The following is a 21,122-nucleotide window of genomic DNA, read 5'->3' on the forward strand; positions in this document are numbered from 1 at the left end:
ACAGAAACATTAAGCGTCAATTTATTCCTGTATGTAAACTTTTGATTATGATAACAAGTATATGAAGACATTCAAGGAATTGAAACATCATGAGAACCACTAGAAAAAGACAACAGAAATAGACCCAGAAAGACATATGTATCTGAATTATTAGTCATAGACTATAAAAGAGCCTTTTTACTAAAAACCTAAAAGATGACATTGACAATGCATGCAGGAAATACAAAGTTCCAGAGCAAATCTGAAAAAGTCAAATAGAACTTCCAGAGCCAAGAAATACAAGAACAGAGATGAAGAACTCTTGGGAGGCTGGGTGATAGACATTGGGGAGGGTATGTGCTATGGTGAGCGCTGTGAATTCTGTAAGACTGTTGAATCACAGACCTGTACCTCTGAAACAAATAATACATTATATGTTAAAAAAAAAAAAAAAAGAAGAAGAAGATAGCAGGAGGGGAAGAATGAAGGGGGGAATCGGAGGGGGAGATGAACCATGAGAGACTATGGACTCTGAAAAACAAACTGAGGGTTCTAGAGGGGAGGGGGGTGGGAGGTTGGGTTAGCCTGGTGATGGGTATTGAGGAGGGCACGTTCTGCATGGAGCACTGGGTGTTACATGCAAACAAGGAATCATGGAACACTACATCAAAAACTTATGATGTAATGTATGGTGATTAACATAACAAAAAAAAAGAAATGAAGAACTCTTCGTATATAGGTTTAACAGCAGATCAGATGGAGCTGCAGAGAGAATAAAGGAAATAGAACATAGTTCATAAAGCAATCCAGAAAAGCATTAAAGACAGACAAAAAGATGAAAAATACATCATAAAGGGTAAGAAACATAGAGGATAAAGCCAGAAAGACGGACACAGGTTTAACAGGAATGCTAGGAGAAAAGTAAGAGAATGGAACAGAGGCTCTCTGAGTAGAAAAGTGAGATTTTTGTTCAGAACTAATGAAAGACACCAATCAGTAATTTTAAGAAGTTAAAGGAGTTCCAAAAGCAGCATAAATGAAATTATATTCTACACCTATATCATAATGAAACTTCAGAAAACCAAAGACAAAGAGAAAATAAAGTTACCTTCCCGGAAGTGACACACTGACAAATGATTTTCAATAGCTAGTAAAAGAAGCCAGAAGAGAGTGCAATTATGTCTTTAATATTCAAAAAGAAAAAAAATTGAAACTGCCAAAATCCTATATCCTATAAAAGATACCTTTCAAGAATGAATCAAAATAGAGTCATCTTCAGACAAACACAAGAACAAAGTAGTATGGTACCAGTGGAACACACTAAATGAAATTCTAAGGATTATACTTCGAGCATAAGGAAAGTAATCCCAAATGTGAGATATAAGGTACAAATAGTACACAGAAACTTACAGGTAAATCTTAGTAAATATAAAATGTATAAAACATCTTGTGAACTTTAAAAATCAAATAGAATTATAATATATAACAATAGCACACTGGTCAGAGAAATGGAGTTTAACTGTTCGAAAGTCCTTGCATTGTCTAAGAAAACAGTAAAACCATCTTTTAATTTTAGACTTTAATAAGTATGATTAATGACATTTCTAGAAGTAATTTCTGAAAGATGAGAAAAAGAATTATAACTTTACTTAGAACAAGGAAAAAGTGAAATGATAAGATTATCCATCCTTAAAAAGGCAAGACAGAACAGAAAAACACATGATATGTGTAAGATCAATAGCAAACACAGGATATAAAGGGAGATTTAAGCCCAAATATTTAATATCATATAATATGGCTTATAAACTATTTGGTATTAAATGTAAAATGACTAAATTCTCCATTAAAAAACACAAAGATTAGGGGCGCCTGGGTGGCTCAGTCGGTTGAGCGACTGCCTTCGGCTCAGGTCATGATCCTGGGGTCCTGGGATCGAGCCCCACATCGGGCTCCCTGCTCCGCCGGAAGCCTGCTTCTCCCTCTCCCGCTCCCCCTGCTTGTGTTCCCTCTCTCGCTGTCTCTGTCAAATAAATAAATAAAATCTTTAAAAAAAAAAACACAAAGATTGTCAAATTGGATAAAAATTAAAATCCAGTATATAATCCTGTTTGAAGAGGCATATCTACAATATAAAAATAAGCACAGTTCAAGATAAAAGAGTGGAAGAAAATGCACAATTTAAAAATTGTGCATCAGGGGCTCCTGGGTGGTTCAGTCAGTTACGTGTCCAACTCTTGATCTCAGAGTTGAGTTCAAGCCTCACATTGGGCTCCAGTGTGGCGTCCCCTTAAGAAAACATTGTGTGCATCAAATAGCAAAGGCTCAAATAATATAAAGCAAAAATAGATGTAACTGTGGGAACTAGGAAAATCTACAATCACAGCAGATTTTATCACACCTCTCATAGTAATACAGAGTATATAGTCTACAATAATTACTTCTAACAAATAATTAGAATATATAAAACAGACAGCTGAATAAAAACACCGACAAGCCTACTGCAAGAATGATAATAAAAAGACAAGAGAACATACAAAAAGCCAGTATCAAATAGAAAGGAGGAACATCACTATAGATGCTGGGGAAATTCAATAAAACTATCATTAAGAAGTTAATGCTTATGAACCTCAAACTTTATTTTATTTAATTATTGTTTTATTTTTTGAGAGAGCATGCACGTGTGCAAGTGGTGGGGGGGAGGGGGAGAGGGAGAGAGAGAATCTTAAGTAGGCTCCACTCTCAGCAAGGAGCCCAACACGGGTACAATCTCACAACCCTGAGATGACCTGAGCCGAAATCAAGAGTTGGATGCTTAACCGACTGAGCCATCCAGGTGCCCCAATGAACCTCAAATTTTAGATAAAATAGACGCATATATATATATATATATATATATATATATATATATATATAAAACTTACTAAACCTGACTCAAGAAAGAGTAAACCTAAAGAACCCTATAACTATTAAAAATAATTGAATAGTGATATAGTGATATAACCATACAATGAAATACTATAAGCAATATAATACTGAAAGAACAAAAACCAAGTTGCTAAAAAGACATAATGTGATTTTATCCATATAAAGTTCAAACCAGATAAAACTAAATTGTATTATTTAGAGAAGCACACATAGGTGGTAAAACCAAAAATAAATGCAAGGAAGTGAATACCATAAAAACTGGGATACATTTACACCTAGAATAATTAAGAAGTAATGTTGGCAATGTTCTTTCTTGATATGAAGGTAGTTATGCATATATTCATCTCATAATTATTTGTTACACTGTACATTTACGTTTTAAGAACGTTTCTGTATTTTTAATGTAATTTTTAGTGCAAAATCTAAAAAATATTGTTGTAAAATCATCTATTTCATCAGTATGGAGTCACCCATCTTTACAACAATAAGTATAAGTAAGGTTGTACATAATTTTATATATTCTGCTTCAGAAAATGGACAAGAATAACCCAAGTTATATTTCTAAACTACTTTGCCATCACCACTCTGTATTTTTCCTCATAGGTAAAATAATCTGGGAGAATGGACAATACTCTTGTTAAATTTTACAAATCTTTCTAATCACTTAGCTCCCTTCTTCAATTTGTTATATTATTTTTTTAGATAAACTACAACTACCAGTATCATCCAGAGAGAAAAGGGTTCAGATTAATTCAGCCCTACCTTCTCCTATATTCTCTGTTTCTACCAACAGGAGGGTTGGCTTCCTCAATTTCAACATCAAAAATAAGACAGGTCTTTGATTGCCAACTAGAAGGGTGGTAAAGTAATCAATTTCAAGTCAAAGACAAAGATTCAGAATACACAAAACCTTTCTATCCTCACTAAGCTAGCCTCACAAACAAATCTCTGGCAAATGGCATGGAAAAAGGAAAACAATTTTTTTTTCTCTTTAGGGGAAAAGGGATAGACATATTAGAAAGAACCCACAGATAAACGCATGCCTATGCTATTTAAGCCAACATCCGCTTCAGAGGAGCATATTAAAATTAGAAGTTATTACTGTCACCACATTATCTATTAACACAACATATGTAATAAGTAAAATATAGACTATACTCACCATTTCCATTAATAGACAGATTATGGGTCTTGAAGCTATCCTCAGCACTTTCCAAGGTCAGAGTAGCATGAGCCAGCAAATTATACTTTGCACCACTAGTAATAGGGAGAAATAAGACATACTTTGAGTATTTTAGTATATTTTCTACTACATAAAATATTTAGATGTTCAATAACAGAAAATAAACAACCTGATTAAAAAACAGGCTAAGGTCTTTAATAGACATTTCTCGAAAGAAGATCTACAAATGGCCAATAAAAACATGAAAAATGCTCAAGATCACGAATCATTAGAAAATGCAAATCAAAACCACAATTTGTGGGGCGCCTGGGTGGCTCAGTCAGTTGAATATCTGACTCTCAGTTTCAGCTCAGGTCATTATCTCGGGGTTGTTAGATTGAGCCCCGCATCCAGCTCTGTGTTCAGCACAAAGTCTGCTTGAGATTCTCTGGCTCTCCCTCTGCCCCGCCCCATGTTACATACAAGTGCGTGTGCTCTTTCTCTCTCTCTCTCAAATAAATAAGTATTTTAATATTAAAATAAAAACAACAAGACACCACTTCACATCCATTAGGATAGCTTTTATTAAAAAAAAAACCAAACAGAAAATAATTGTTGGCTAGGATATGGACAAATTGGAACCTTTGTGCATTGCTGATGAAAAAGTAAAATGCTGCAGCCACTATGGAAAATGTATGCTGGTTCCTCAAAAAATTAGAAATAGAATTACCATATGATTCAGCAATTCCACTTCTGGGTATATACCCAGAAGAATTTAAAGTAGTGACTCAACTGGATATGTGTACACACCTGTAAAAATAGCAGCATTACTCACAAGAGCCAAACAGTAGAAGAAGGTCAATTGTCCATTCAAAGGATGAAAGGATAAATAGTGGTACATACATACAGTGGAATATTATTCAGCCTTAAAAGGGAAGGAAATTCTGACACATGCTACAACATGAATTAACCTTAAAGACCTTACACTAAATGAAATAAGCCAATCACGAAAGGACAAATACTGCTTGATTCCATATGTAAAGTCCCTGGAGTGGTCTAATTCATAGAAACAAAAAGTCAGTTTGGAGGGGGGAACAGGGTGTTATTTTTTACTGGGTAGAGAATTTCAGCTTGGAAAGATTAAGAAGTTCTGGGGATGGTTGCACAACACTAGTGGTGAATGCACTTAATGCCATTGAACTATACACTTAAAAATGGTTAAAATGGTAAATTTTATATTATATATTTAACCATAATAAAAAATGAAGAAAAGCCACATTTAGATGTTATAGATGACAGATTATAAACATAAATGAATTATCAACTTAGTATGTTTATCTCTTTATGCTATTTTATCATAAGAAAATCTGCAAGTTATTTGGTTTAACTCACAAATGTTTCTCTGAAAGATCTCCATTCATTCAAAAATATTAACTGAACACCTAAAATGTGCCAAGTCCTATGCAAGGTGATGGGCATTTTGGTAAACAAGACTCAGTATTATATTCTGATGCAAGGGGGAGGGGGAAAAAAGTAAGCAGAGGGATAAATAAAATAATGGCATTTGTAAGTTATAATGCAACCTTTTCTATAAAACAAAGGGGATAAGAAAACTGAGGACCTGTTAAGCAGGAGAAACAGGAAAGGACTCTCTAAGGGGTAATGGTGATGATCTCATAAGAGGATGGAACCAAGCAAAGAATGCGGGAAAACATTCCAAGCAGAGAGGACTGAAAGAAGAGCAGTGTGGCTAGAGCATAGGGAGCAAGTGGGAACCGCCACCTTAGGACACAAGGTCAAAGATAATGGCAGGGATTAGATCCCTCAGACTTTGCTGGGAGCTTTGGAGAAGAGTGGATTTGATTCCAAGTGTAACAGGAAGTCATTGGAGAAAGTTAATAAGAAGATAGTGATGGGATCTGATTCATATTTACTTCCTGGGAGTAAGAATGAATCTTCTTCTGATTTACCAACTTCAAAGATTTGGGGTTTTCATCCATCATATGGGAAAATGGAGGACGTCATTACTAATTCCACTTTTTTTCATGATAGTCCCCTTTATGCTACTTGGGTTAAAATAGCACTCTTGCCAAAGTATCTAAAAATTCTGATGCTAAATTTAATATCCTGGTACTTTGTGGTGATAAAAAGTGAATTTTCATTCAATAATAATTCTATTTTCTGTGCTAGTAATCTTAATTTTATTTCAAGACTTTTTCTTGGTTTTATTATTTATTTTCCAATTAGTAAGACCTCAACATCCAAAACATCAGAAAGCATGTTAAAATGAGACAGACAGACAGACAGTAATATAGACAAACTTTGGAGAAGAGAGAAGTATGGTGGGAATTTTTATTAATTGTGCCAAGTGATATGTTTCATAAACTTTCTTTTCCTCATACTAAATCCTTAATAGAATCTCTACTACAAAGAAAAAGTATGTATACATGTAGTAGGTGTGTAATGCATACTTCACAGAACGTTACTCCCTTGGAGAACACCTGTTGGTTTGTTTTCTTCTCCAGTTTTATTGAGAAATAATGGAAATACTTTATAAGTACAGCATGATGGTCTGATTTACCTTGGTTTTTAATATACAACCACCATAAACTAGAGAGATCTCTCAATACCCAATGTCTTTTGTCACTGTTTATATAGGGAAATTTATGTTTCTGTCTCTAAAACTCAACAATGCATGACTAAAATTTCAAGCTACAGTCTGAATAAAATTGGTATAATGTCAACTACTATGCAGACTTCTGGAAAAATTCACTAAGCACCAACAAATCTCCACTGTTGCAAGAGCTAAAAGGCACCAGCCTCACACTCAGTGTGGGCCATTCTCTGCTACTACTCACTTATCCTGGGTTTCTATAGTACCTTCCATAGTTAGCTCCTACTTTTCCCTAGCATTACACAATGAGTCCCCCCACAAAAGTTGAGAAAGTATGAATGAAAACTATGGAGAAAAAAGTCAAAGCAATTGAGAACAGCAGTTACAATGGAAGAGCAAATATGAATACATACAAAGTGCCTACTAATAATCACTAACTGTCTGGTGATCAGGGCCCAATATGTTAAGCATTATCTCAACATGATAATTTGTCCCTGACATATAAGTTTTACAGAACTACATTATAATTTCTCCCACTTAGAATAAAGGGGATTAGACTCCCTACCGGCATTTTAATGCAGCATGTTATCTTCAGGAACAGCTGATTGTCAATAAGCAGGGAAGTGGTGCGAGAGAAAGATGCTAGATGTATGTGACAAACCACAAGCCTGGTGTGGCTGGAGTACGATGAAGGAGAAGGAGAGATGTCCCAAAGGTAAGTAGGGGGCAGACACTGTACATGGCAGTGCTTTGTGGGGCATACTAAGGACACTGGATTTTCTTCTGAGTGAGATGGGAACAAATGGTAGGTTGTGAGCAGAGGCATGTACTATGATGTGACTTGTATTTCTAAATGATCCCTCTGTCTGCCATGTGCAGAACAGACAACAGGGGCCAAGAGTGAAAATGGACACCAATTAGAAAGCTTCTGCAGTTGACCTGACTGGAGGTCAAAAAAGCTGATGCAGGACTGGAATAGGGTGTTAGCTGGTGAGCTGGTGAGAAGTGGCAAGATTCTTGATCTGTTCTTAAAATCGACCCAATGTGGACATGGGAGGTGAAAAAGAAAAGAGCTGAAAACAACTCCAAAGCTTTTGGCCTGAGCAACCAGAAAAATGGAATTGTTATTACACTGCAGTAAGGCTGACTAAGAGAAGAATAGATATGGGAAATATGAATTTAGTTGTGGATGAGTCAAGTTTAAAATTGTTTTAGATATCTAGATGGGTTGTAGGGTAGGCAGCTGGACATATCAGTCTGGAGTTAGGAGAAAAAAACATGGAAGAATTAAATTTGGGAGTTACCAGTAAATAAAATGAAATTTAATTAAAGTTAGAAAGTCAAGTGAAGTCCAAGGACTGAAAAATGAGACACACTTCATCATTTCAGATCAAGATGAAGAGCAATGAACAATGGAGGCAGGTGAGGAACACAGTCAGAGGTAGAAGAAAAAACAGGGAAGTGGATCCTAGAAGGCAAGTTAACAGAAATTGTCCAAGAGAGAGTAAGAAGAGAGGAAGTAGAGGTAGGGAATATAGAAAACTTTTCTGTAAAGGGTAGCTGTCAAATGGGGCAGTACAAATGGGAGATATTTCAGCATGTATTGTGTTGGTAGCAATGATGCAGTAAAAAAAAAAATTGATGATGTAGGGGAGTGGGGGACATGCGCAGGAGCTTACTTCTGAGTAGTTCAGAAAATGGGATCCAGTGCACAAGAAGGTGGCCTTAGATGAGGCAGAGTTCCCAAAGAGGGAAAGCAGCAAATAAAGATACAGATGCGGACAGGCTGACAGATTTGGCAGAAGGAAGATATGCATGTTCTCTCCTGACTGCTTCAGTAGTATTAGTGATAGGTGAAACAAAGTCATCAGCTTTGAATAAGGAGTAGAGAGGAGGGGGAATCGGAGTCTTCAGAGGAGACAGTAATATGATGTGACATGCTTTCCCTGAAGAGAGGTAAAGTGTAAGGCTATGGAAACTTAGTAGGATTGCTGTCACACTGAGAACTCACTTAAGGTTAGTGATCATGGGTCTAAAGGGAGACCAGTCATTATGACTGTTTTTCTCCAGCTTCCTCATCTATTTCTCATGAGTGCAGGTGCAGAGGAACTCAAAGGAGGATTTAACCAAGGTTGGAGTTTTTTCCAAGGTAAGTATGACATGAGAAAAATGCTAGGAAAGAATAAGTGGTAAATCATGGAGTCCAGGCTAATTTTGAGTCAGAGTACTGAAGGGAGCAAGCTGGAAATGTGGGAGGTGGTAGATAGAGTGGGATACTTGCTATAAAGATGGTAGAGGGTGTGAAATTATTCATAACAACAAAGTCTAGGGCACAATAATAGGGTGGAGGACTGAAATAGGCAGAAGGACAAGATCACTGGAGGCAGGAGGTCACAAAACTGATAGGTCAAGGTATTAGATGGATAGACTACATGTTTTTCTAAGCCATCAAGAAAAATATCTGAAATAGTGGGAGGCCAGGAGAGGGAGAGAAAGAGAATGAAGATACTTTTTATTTTTCGGAGTGACACTGTAATTTATTCTTACTAACCACTAAAAACATTTGACTATTCTTCACTTCAGGAATAGCATCATTTCAATACATAATATAATATAAAATACTGCTATTAGTGTGCACAGGACACAGCTGGTTATAGGCTGTGCATTTGCACCAAGTGCACTGGGGAGGCGGCATGTTCAGAAAGCAACTTCTGTGGCAGAACAGGCTAACATTATGTGATGAGCGAGGTATATGTTTGAATTCTTTTTCAGACCTTAAGAAATAATTGTGTAAGACTGATGAATCACAGACCTGTACCTCTGAAACAAATAATACATTATATGTTAAAAAAAAAAAAAAAGAAGACAGTAGGAAGTGAAAAATGAAGGGGGAAAATCAGAAGGGGAGATGAACCATGAGAGACTAAAGAAATAATTGTGACTAAGACATCTTTTCCTCAGCTACTTTCAGGTAAACACGGAGCATATTTGCCTCTATTTTCAATAAATAACACATCTGAAAATAACAATCTGAAGAAAGTTATTGATAACTTCTAAGAATGGTTAAATAAACTATGATAGAGCCAAATGATAGATAATGTGGTCATTAAAATGATTATGTGACGACTCTAATAACTCCAGAAAAAAAGCTGAATGTGTAGATAACTATGAATATCTAACTATCCCCCCAAGCTAGGTACTTAAAAACCTGAAAAAAAGTCAGTCCATATATAAAAAGTATTTGAATTAGAATGAAGTATGAATAACTGGTTTTTTTCTCTTCTAGATTCTATTTGATAATTTTTGTAATCAAATAATGTGGTGAAGCAGTAGTATGATGGAACTCTCCCGTAAAAATCAGAGACAGGTAACGCATTATAATACCACATATGTACAGTCTAAGGCATTTTGACAAGCAATATCTTTTTAAAGATTCACAATAACTACTTGAGGTAGGCAGAGCAGATAGTTTGGTCCATGTTTTCAGAGGAAGAAACTGAAGTTCAGAGAATATAATTGACTTGCCTCTGCTAGGCAAGTAGTATATTGGAAAGAAAACCCCACTATACTTACTACCTTTATACTTCATTAAGAAATAGTTTAAAATTATGGTACTTTTTTCTGTTAAAACAGATACAAGGGACCATATTTTACCACCGCAAGAATTTTGAGTTCAGGGAGCATGACTTATTAACCTTGGAATCCAACGTGCCATATGATATAACTGCTGAATAATCCTTTCTAAGATGATTAAATGAATGAATAATGAAACTACACCCAATGGCTGAGGAGCTCCTTAGTTACATGTGAACTCTGCATCATCTTTCACACAATCAAAACAGTAACTTCATTGTCCTCAAAACATAAATAATCCATTTATGCTGGACAAGTATTAAGATACTTGTTTTATAACTTCAATCTAATTTAAAATGCAGTATAGTCGCTTATTTTTTTTAAAAAAATTAATATACCTTTTTTGTCTAATAATCACTCTCAATTTTACCAGTTTTCTTGAAATGATTGTTTAAAATGATGTATACTTACACAGTGATGAATAATGTACTAAATAAATAGTTCTCAAGAAGCATAAAATAGGGAACTCAGCTATTAGAGACACTGGAAAAATCTGACTAAAGGAATTTCAGTAAGTGAAATTCCACGAATAAAATGAATAAAGGAATCACATCAGGGAGCATGCTAAAAATTACCAAAAATGTTCACTGTCTTCTTTTGGATCAAACAATACTTTATGATGATATTTCAAGTTACTTCATTTTTAAACCATGACTAATTACAATGCCAATGCTTCCAAAACCAACAATGATCTCACTTTTAAAACATTCTTGTCAGGATAACATTTTCTTACTAAAACATTACACTCATTCCTTTTAGCCAACCCTAATATTGAGTTCCCAACAGTTTAATCAGCTACATTTTTTTAATCAAATAGGCCAATTGTTATAACATTGTGTGGGGGGGTGGATATTGGTCCAAAAATGTTATGAAAAAATAAATGACTACTTTAAATGGTAGTCTAAAAAACGCACTCTTTTGTCAGAAAGAACAGCTATATTTGGTCACATGCCATATTACTAGAGAAGATATATACAGCCCAAGTTTGATCTGTTATGACCATTTTGGTTGAAAATTAAAAGCTGTATTGGGAATCTTCTCATTGAACTAGATCACTATTAAAGAAACAAAACTGATCCCCTTATGCATTCTGATCACTAGTGCTATTCTCAAACTCCTATCATGGTGCTGAAGCAGTCAGTTAAGGAATTACTAGTTAAGAGTCGTCCTGGGCTATGAATTTAACCTAGAATATGCTGAATTCACACCTGAAGCTCAGCAGAATATAGGTATTAGCAGAACATGATTCAGTGAAATGTAAAAGATTTTACTCTTCCTTTGACCAACTTTAATTGGTATAAATAAGCAAATGACAGGCAAGTTGCATGGGGAATGTTCATAAAGAAAATTAGTGTTTGGATTCAGGTATAAACCAAGTAGAACAACAAATCTAAATAGAATGAACACTTCAAGACAAATAAGTCAGTTGTTATTTAAAAGAACTTAATACTGGGGTGCCTGGGTGGCTCAGTTGGTTAAGCATCTACCTTTGGCTCAAGTCATGATCCCAGGGTCCTAGGATGGAACCCCACATCAGGCTCCCTGCTCAGCGGGGAGTCTGCTTCTCCCTTTGGCCCTCTCCCCCACTCCCCGCTAGTGCTCTCTCTCTCTCACTCCCGAATATCTAAAAAAAAGGAACTTAATACCAACAATATTATGCTCAAAAATTCCTCCAGGCTTCAAAAAGAATATAGGTTAAATGTAAGTTCTAACATCACTTAGATTACGTTCTATGAAATTATAAGTAATGGTTTTAAATTTTAAAGTATCTGTCTGTATTTTATAATCCTATGTTGTTTTTAAATTGCAATGCTTTAGCATGAGTTTGAAAAAAAGTTAAGGAAAAGCACTAGTCTCAGAACAGTAAAAATAGCAACAATAATGGAAAGAGCTACAATTATTAAATTCCCACTATATTTTTATTTTTTTCAATTATTAATTTTTGAGGAAACCCCCATACTGTTTTCCAGTGGTTGCACCAATTTACATTCCCACCAACAGTGCACAAGGGTTCTCCCTTTCTCCACATGCTCACCAACATTTATTTCTTATTTTTTTAATAACAGTCACTGTAACAGGTATGAGGTGGTATCTTACTGTGGTTTTGATTTGCATTTCCCTGATGATTTTTGATGTTGACCATCTTTTCGTGTTTCTGTTGGCCATCTGTATGTCTTCTTTGGAGTAATGTCTATTCAGATCATCTGCCTCTATTCTAATTGGATTTTTTTTTTCCACTATTAAATCCTAAGAATCCTTTATGTATATGGATACTAACCCCTTAACAGATATATGATTTGAAAATATCTCATATCATTCAGTAGGCTGCCTGTTCATTTTGTTGATGGTTTCCTTCACTGTACAAAAGCTTTTTAGTTTGATGTAACAATTCCACTACTGGTATTTATACAAAGAAAATGAAAACACTAATTCAAAAAGGTGTATGCATCCCTATGTTCACTGTAGCACTATTTATGATAACCAAGATATGGAAACAACCTAAGTACCCACCAATGGATGAATAGATAAAGAAGATGTGGTATATTTATACAATGGATGACTACTCAGCCATAAGAAAGAATGAAATCTTGCCTTTTGCAACAACATGGATGGACCTTGAGGATATTATGCCAAGTGAAATAAGTCAGACAAAAAAGACAAATACCATATGATTTCACTTATATGTGGAATTAAAAAACAAAACAAATAAAACGAAACTAATAAATATAGAGAACAGACTGGTGCCTGTCAGAGGGGAGGTGTGTTGGGGGGTTGGCAAAATAGGTGAAGGGAGTCAAGAGGTATAAACTTCCAGTTATAAAATAAATAAGTCATGAAAATGTAATTTATAGCATGGTGACTACAGTCAATCATATTGTATTAAATATTTGAAAGTGTAAATCTTAAAAATCCTCATCACAAGAAAAAAAATCTTTAACTTGGAATGGTGAACTAGTTACTAGGCAGTAACTGGACTTATTGTAGTGATCATTTCTCAGTGTATACAAAATTGAATCATTATTTTGTACACCTGAAGCTAATATGTTAAATGCAAAATAACCTGCCCTGGGTCACACAAATAATACACGACAGAACAAAAAATTAAGTATTCACTGCCAAACAATAAGGTTTTAAAATGAGGCTTGAGGCCCTCCTTTTTTTTTTAATACAAGCTTTAAGGTGTATGAAACCCTAGAAATGTCTCTAAGGAGGCTCCTAATAAATGATTGTGTCTAAACATCCTTACCTTTCATATGAGAAAACTGAGACCCAGGGAATAATGTAACTTCTCCAGGACATTACTGGTCCTTTCGTTGTTTTGAATAAAGCAAAATAAATTTTGCTGCTTAAAAAAGTTTTAAAAACTACTGAACTCAATGGAAAATTTTTGACATATCTTAATCTAGAAAAGTTTTAAGAAGGCCTTAATTCTAAAGGAAGAACATTAAAGGGTCCTTTACCTACTTTTCAATGATATTTATATGAGAAAAGACTTAACATCTTCTATGACTATTTTTCAGTGGAAAATGGGGGGGGGGGAAACCCATCCAATGGATCGTGACCTCAACCTATGACTCATAAACTGCATTTTTAAAAACTAAAAATAGGGCGCCTGGGTGGCTCAGTTGGTTAAGCAGCTGCCTTCAGCTCAGGTCATGATCCCAGGGTCCGGGGATCGAGCCCCACGTCGGGCTCCCTGCTCAGCGGGAAGCCTGCTTCTCTCTCTCCCTCTGACTGCCACTCTGCCTACTTGTGCTCTCTGTCTCTCTGTCAAATAAATAAAAACCTTTAAAATAAAAAAATAACTAAAAATAGAATAAAAAAGTCTGATACGTGTATTATAAATAGCTAGGGCCAAGTATTGCTTCATGAAATCTATGTTGCTTATGCTGCTGTACACTCAGTAATGATGTAAAATGTATTTCTTAGCATAGGCCTCAATCAAAACAGACTGAAAGCTACAATGCTAGAATCCCAAGACATTTTCCATATGTAATGTATCTGACATGAAAAGAGTTATATAATTATGTTGTGATGATTGACATTTCCAGGGTCTATATACCTGAAATATTTTGTTTTTTGTAATCATAGTAAAGTTATTGACATGCTGAAGAGCCAAATCTATCAGAACATGCAAAGAAATTCTAAGAATATAGACTGATCAACAGTTTTCCCAAGAAACATAAACATAAAACTTTGTGAAGTAACAACACAATGTTTAAAGAAAGTATCTGAAAGAAACCATGGCTCCTTGAAGAAATGGTTACTCCAAGTCTGGGTAGAAAAATACAAGATAAATGTGGAACATCTTGTGTCAGAAAGCAAAGAAGCTATCAGAGATTAGGTTATGTCAAAAGCTGCAGGAGTCAGCTAAAAAGCTTCCCCCTGATCATAGATGGGACAACTTGGCTTCAAAGAGAATAATAACTGTAACAGATTGAAACACAAACATATACAAAAATTCAAGAGTTCAAGTAAAAGAGTACACTGATTACCTCCATGGTTGCTAGGATATCAACTCATTATTCTAAAATTGGGTAAATAAAAGAATCCAGCATTTTTTTCTCCCTTTCCTCCAATTTTTTTTTTTTCATTTATATCCACAGTTCATGAAGGAAAGTTCCTCTTTGAGAAAATTCAAAGTTTAAAAAAAAATGCATGACAGGGGCGCCTGGGTGGCTCAGTCATTAAGCATCTGCCTTCGGCTCAGGTCATGATCCCAGGGTCCTGGGATCGAGCCCCGCGTCAGGCTCCCTGCTCCTCGGGAAGCCTGCTTCTCCCTCTCCCACTCCCCCTGCTTGTGTTCCCTCTCACTCTGTCCCTCTCTCTCTGTCAAATAAATAAATAAAATCTTTAAAAAAAAATGCATGACAAATTTAGAAAGTCACCAAATTATAATCCCTAATGAAATAATTATCAGTAATAGCTGTTAAAACCATTAGATAAAACATTGATAGGGAATGTTATAATGGATGAATTAGGCTGGCAACACCTGAACACACTGATCAATTTTAACATAACTGTAAGTGGGACAAGGCCTCCTAATGGGAGACAGTAGGAAGTACCCATAACCAATGTGAAGCATTACTGCCTAAAAAAGAACCTGAATCAAATCAGGCCTCTAGATTTACCAATTGTAGGAAACGGGGGATAGAAAAAGATGTTTAAAAAAACAAAAGATGCAATTAGCTAAATTAAAAATATAGGAAATTCTACAAGATCTGATTTCTTCAATAAACAATGGCAAGAAAAAAGTAGACAGGAAATGATTAAAGATTAAAAGAAACTTAAAAGATTCACTTAAATGCAACACTGTAGACCTTATTTGGATCCTGATTTGCATAAACAAATTACAAGAGGACATTTTCATAATTGGGGCAATTTGAATACAGACTGGATACCAGATGATATTAAGGGCTTATTTTTTATTTTGTTAGACATGATAAAGGTACGGAGGTTTTGTTATACAGAGATAAAATATTTTTTAAAATCTGTAAGAATAACGCATGACATATATAGAAATCCAGTTAGTAGGCTGACAGGCAGCAAACACTTTGACAAATAGTTCCTTTTCAAGAACATTTCATCTTTGTGGTAGGTACTGGAATTCCAAATCGCTAAAACACACTTCCTACTTTCAAAGGAAGGTATTAAGGATACCTCAACTGGGTAAATGTCAGTTTTGTTTCTGCTTCAGGATGTGTCTTCCATTTAAAATGTAAACTTATACTCTACATACAATACTTTAAAATGTCACAAATACATATACTATGTCACTATAAATGCTGTATTAAAAAACTTACAAAATAGCAGAACTGTAAGACGAGCATGTTTCATGATCTTCTTGAATCACCAAATTTATTTTCTTCCCTGTAGCTTTACTTATAGATGTCTTCAGTTTCTTAGCTAGTTTTTTTGGTGTGTTGGTTATAGAAGATTCTTCTATACAGCAGCTATATACCTCCACCTTTATCTGAAAGTCTGGCCCTGCTTCATTACTAAAATCAAGAGCATTCATAACGTTAGAAACTTAACTCAGTAGAAAATAAAACTGGAACATCCTTTGGTGTTTTCAGAACATTTAAAATCACAATTTGAAACAGGCTTATGTTAATATATGTTAATGAGACAGAATCTCCCTGTGTTTATTTAGTATCTAAATGACCTCAGAGAGTCAGTGTAACTTCCAGAGCTACCAGCTTCTAAAGTAGGGCCAAATTAACACAATGCGATCAATATACGTAGGCACAGTCCTAAAGAAAAATGATAATATGCCCTGGTCATCTTGTTGCCAATGCTATTTTCCTGATGTCATGTCTTCAGTTATACCTTTTTGTAAGGCATTTACATAATATGTGTGATTTCCTGAAATAACTATTCCTCCAAAAGGAAAAGACTTATAAAACGAAAGAAAAGGTTTTTTCTGCTGAAAACTTCAGTGTTCATTTCTTTTTCATAAAGATTCACAGTCCAATCACTACCATGCCCTCCCCACCCCACCTTTGTACCCAATAACTCTAAAATGATGCTGCACTGTTTGGTTATCTAGGGGAAAACAAACACACAAGCAAGAAGCGATACAAAGAGCTATACACTACAAGGCAGGAACTCCTTGAGGGAGAGTGCTGCCTTGGTAATCTCTGTATTCTTAACCTTGCATAAAAGGTCCTCAATACACTATTACACTCATATGCAAAAATTTTGCACTTTTAGCAAATGCTAAGTTTGGCTTTGCACTTTTTCAGACACAATGAACTACCTTTACCATAAAAGACTGTGGTGGTATTACTAACAAAATTTACTTAAAACCGCAAGAGATCCATCAGCAGTAGATGTTGCCTTACATGGAAGATCCATCAGTCTCAGAGATTTTAAATGGCCAATCTATACTTTGGATAAATCCAAGGAATAACTCCCAGATATTTTTATAATTTACTTGGCAACCTTTAAACATACAGTATTACTGGTAATGACTAACAAATGTCAATATTTAGAGAAAAACCAGAGATTCATAAATATTGAATACTTATTAAAAACAATCATAACAAAAGCACATTTTTAAACATTTAGAACATTTGTCAGCAGTTATTTTTGGAACAATTTAAAATATTTACAGAATTTTTTAAAAATTATAAATCATGTGGTGTCTTCCAAAGTAACTTGCATTGTTCTCTCAATGAAAAAAAATTATGATTTTGTCTTTGTGGTAAAAGCAAAGAATAGCAAAGTGATGTGAAGAAAAGAGCCCATTAACAGGACAGTTTTGGTAGAAAAAAATGTACTAGCAAAAGTTGATTATGGAAATAAAAGTAGTTAGATAACCAAGGAAAATTATTCTTTTAGTCTCAATTACATAAGCATTTGGTGATATTTTGAGGATCCTAAATAAATTCCTTTGGTTCAATAGTTTGTAAGAAGGCCTGAACAACTGCTAATAACTCAGAACAATGTGTTTTATTTTTCTGCGCTACACAATTATTTATGGCATACTGGACAGAAGCCACAAAACATGGTTTGCAATAGTTTTTCTAATGTTATGTGAGTGGCAAAACTACTCTCCAATCTCTACTGTTTAGCTCATAACTGAAAATGGCAAAAACCATGTACATTCAGTTTTATTTTAATAGTTAAGTAGCTATTAATATTGAGATACAAAGACAGTGTTTTTGAAACCCTGAAAGAAATACAAATCACACACCGATTTAGGACAATAGAACCTGTGAAAGAGGCCAGGAAAAACTTATGTTGGTTAAAAGTGATTTCTATGGCTACCTGAGGAGTTCCTTCTGGTTCTGTATTATGACCACAATAAAATGAGCCTGTAAAAGAGCAGGGGCAATAAAAACAGCCCTAAGGATCACCCAATTTTTTATTGTTTTGGAGTACATGAAAGAAGTACACCGTAAGAAAAAGAACATCTCGAAATTTTACCAAAGTGCTTTCCCTATGGTACATATTTCAGGACAATCTTATAAATAAAGTTGTTATAACTATTTTAGCATTTCTGTAACTAAATATCCTCCATGAGATGTAAGAACCTGTTTTATGCTCAAATTCACTTTATATAAAATAATGTTATAATGAGATTCCATTGTATTCACAGCTTGGTTAATAATGAAACTATCCATGTTTAAAGAAACTAATAAAAATTTATCATATCCAATGAGTCAAATATTTACTACTAATATTACATGATTTCCACTTTATTTTACATTGAAAAATTTCAAATGCAAAAGTGGGCTTCTTCTGAATAAAGTAATTTTCAAAATCAATTTAAACATTTAAAGATCTTAATGCTTCAAAAATAATCCAAAAACCCAATAATTTTGCCTTCCTTTAAAGGTAGAATTTTAAATTGTTCTCATTCTCTAAAGATTTAAACATACTTACAATATAGTTACATTTTCAAAACATAGATCTGTGACTGTTTTATCCACAATCACCATGTCAGTATCAAAAACTTGAGCTCCCATTTCGAATAAACAGAAAATGGCATACTGCTGTGATCCTAGGGAAAAAAGAGTGCTCCATGAGATGAATCATGCCTATATCATGTTAAAATCTACTTGAAAATGACAAATTAGCTCTAATATTTGTTAAAAGATTCTTATTTTTATATATGTTTTACACTGTAATCGTTAACTTTTTATAGGGATTGCTCTGTCAGTCTATGTTAACACCTTTCCCAACCAGAACAAAGCAATTAAACCAAGGAATATCAAAAAATAAAGCTGAAAATACAGGCCTCTCAGCAGCCTAAAGCAAGCATCACATTCATAAATTTTATTCCTAGAAACTCTTTAGACTTTCATTAATAGCAAATTTATTATTGTATATATACTATTACCACTGTCATTTTGGTTTCCAAGTCTATTTAAGAAGAAGTTTTCTATTATAAGAGGTTGGGGGCAGGCACGTTAACAACAGCAAAACATTTTCCACCAAACTGAGAGCAAGGGAGGAAACCACAAAAACAATAAAAAGTAGGCATGTGAACACAAAAAACATAGCTGCTGAGCCTTTTAATTTGGTGATGTTTTTTAGAAGTATTGGGTGATTAAAGGGCTAAAACCTCATTATTGAGAAAATGTAGCTCTTCAGAAAAACTTATTCTCTATAGTAATCAGAAAGATACGCTTAATCCCCACATGTATTCCTTTGTAAAGTAAATTATATTTCCTAATTGAATAACAAATATACTAACCTGACTTTGGATTCTTCATATAAAACTAATTATGCTCAATATGATTCAGTTTTTTAAACTATGAGGAACAAAGCTATCACAATAGACAAGAAAGATAAAGGATTATCATAGCTTTTCCACTTTGCCTCTAGAAATCATTTGAGGTTAATTTCTATGACCTAAGCAATACACGGATTTGTGAAAATACATGGATTTGTAAATGCTGAAGGGGGAAAATCAGATCAAGCTAAAAATCTTTCCCTCTTACATCCTGTTAAATAATCTGAAGTAACAAAACAAGGCAGAAAAGATCTCCCAGATTCCGGTCAAAAAGAAATGCTGCCTTTACCTTTACTCCTTAAACATTTTCTTTTGTTGTACCTTCCCTTCCACACAACCTGTTACAGTCCTTGCATGGGTTCCAATGAACAACTAAAAGTACATTAGGTAGGTATTATCTTAATTAATATCAAGCAATTACAACATATTTGTACTAAAAATAGGAAAAAACACAGTTCAGCAAAATACAGCTTATTCTGCCAAATGACATCAATTTATTTCATGTGGAAGCAGCTTTTTCTCCCAATAGTCACAAATTTACTATACCCTAAAGAAAACATTTCAAATATAAATTAAAATCGTACATACGTTCCTTATTGCTGAAGTGATCAGAGTCTTTCCACATTAGTGGTATACGAATATCTATGAAGGAGGGGAAAAAGAAATGACAAGTAATAATCTTGATAAATTCCATTTCTTAGCGTGAAATGAACCTCTGAATTCCATAATGGATTCTGACCATTAAAGCCAATATAAAATTTATTATTTAAATATTCTAACACAGGCAATATTTTCTCAAAAATAGCTTAGACTAGGAATATAAAATCTCTTATAGTTATTTAAATAATATACTAAAAAACCCTACCAACTATTACTCAAGAAATTATTAAGTAAGGTCTGTAATAAGCTTATGCCATAACATTTTCATTTTGTGATTTATTGTTTCTGCAATAGATGAAACAGTTGAATTTCTATTTTGGGTAAGCGGGAGCAACAAATGTAGTTAAATACATTTCAAAATCATAAAATAGTAGGTAGAAAGGATGTCAGGACTTCCACTATGCAAAAGATGAAGAAAATTAAGTGACTTGTCTAAGATCATTGTTCATGACAAACAGATCCAAACTTTTTCATTAAGAAGATTTAACTTGTCTATGAAAGAATTTGCAGCTCTTTGTATATTCATGTTACAAACTATGGCATTTCCCTTAAGAAATAAAACTAAAAAAAGTAATGCATTCCTTCTTCAAGACCAAGGAAAGGGCATATGTTCTAAAAGTGATCAAAATGTATTTTCTCTCATTCACACATTCTTCAAACCTTAAAGTAATTATGTTAATGATCCTTACTCCAGATGTTAATCTAGACCTTCGACACAGTCAAAATTCTTCCTTCCTAGTTACCTCCATTCTTCCCTTTACTTTTTTTTTTTTTTTAAAGATTCTATTTATTTGACAGAAAGAGACACAGCGAGAGAGGGAACACAAGCAGGGGGAGTGGGAGAGGGAGAAGCAGGCCTCCCGCAGAGCAGGGAGCCCGATGCGGGGCTCGATCCTAGGACCCTG

At 34.5% G+C, this 21,122-nt stretch overlaps 1 protein-coding gene across 4 annotated transcripts in view; it reads right to left on the reverse strand.

Annotated features, from left to right (window-relative positions):
- RTKN2 (rhotekin 2) overlaps positions 1 to 21,122 on the reverse strand; it is a 78,389-nt gene that overhangs the window by 31,212 nt on the left and 26,055 nt on the right. For all 4 annotated transcript variants that reach the window (XM_064594678.1, XM_045877913.3, XM_064594676.1 and 1 more), the window contains 4 exons: positions 20,146 to 20,199; positions 18,705 to 18,822; positions 16,118 to 16,312; positions 4,067 to 4,161 (listed from right to left, as the gene is read on the reverse strand). In XM_064594678.1, coding sequence (XP_064450748.1) covers positions 4,067 to 4,161; positions 16,118 to 16,312; positions 18,705 to 18,822; positions 20,146 to 20,199 — 462 coding nt within the window. The remainder of the gene's footprint in view (positions 1 to 4,066; positions 4,162 to 16,117; positions 16,313 to 18,704; positions 18,823 to 20,145; positions 20,200 to 21,122) is intronic.

The sequence above is a fragment of the Mirounga angustirostris genome, unplaced genomic scaffold (genome assembly GCF_029215605.1).
Source record: "Mirounga angustirostris isolate CCGP_5_RB_7025 unplaced genomic scaffold, mMirAng1.0.hap1 SCAF_6, whole genome shotgun sequence".
In the NCBI taxonomy this organism is placed as follows: domain Eukaryota; kingdom Metazoa; phylum Chordata; class Mammalia; order Carnivora; family Phocidae; genus Mirounga; species Mirounga angustirostris.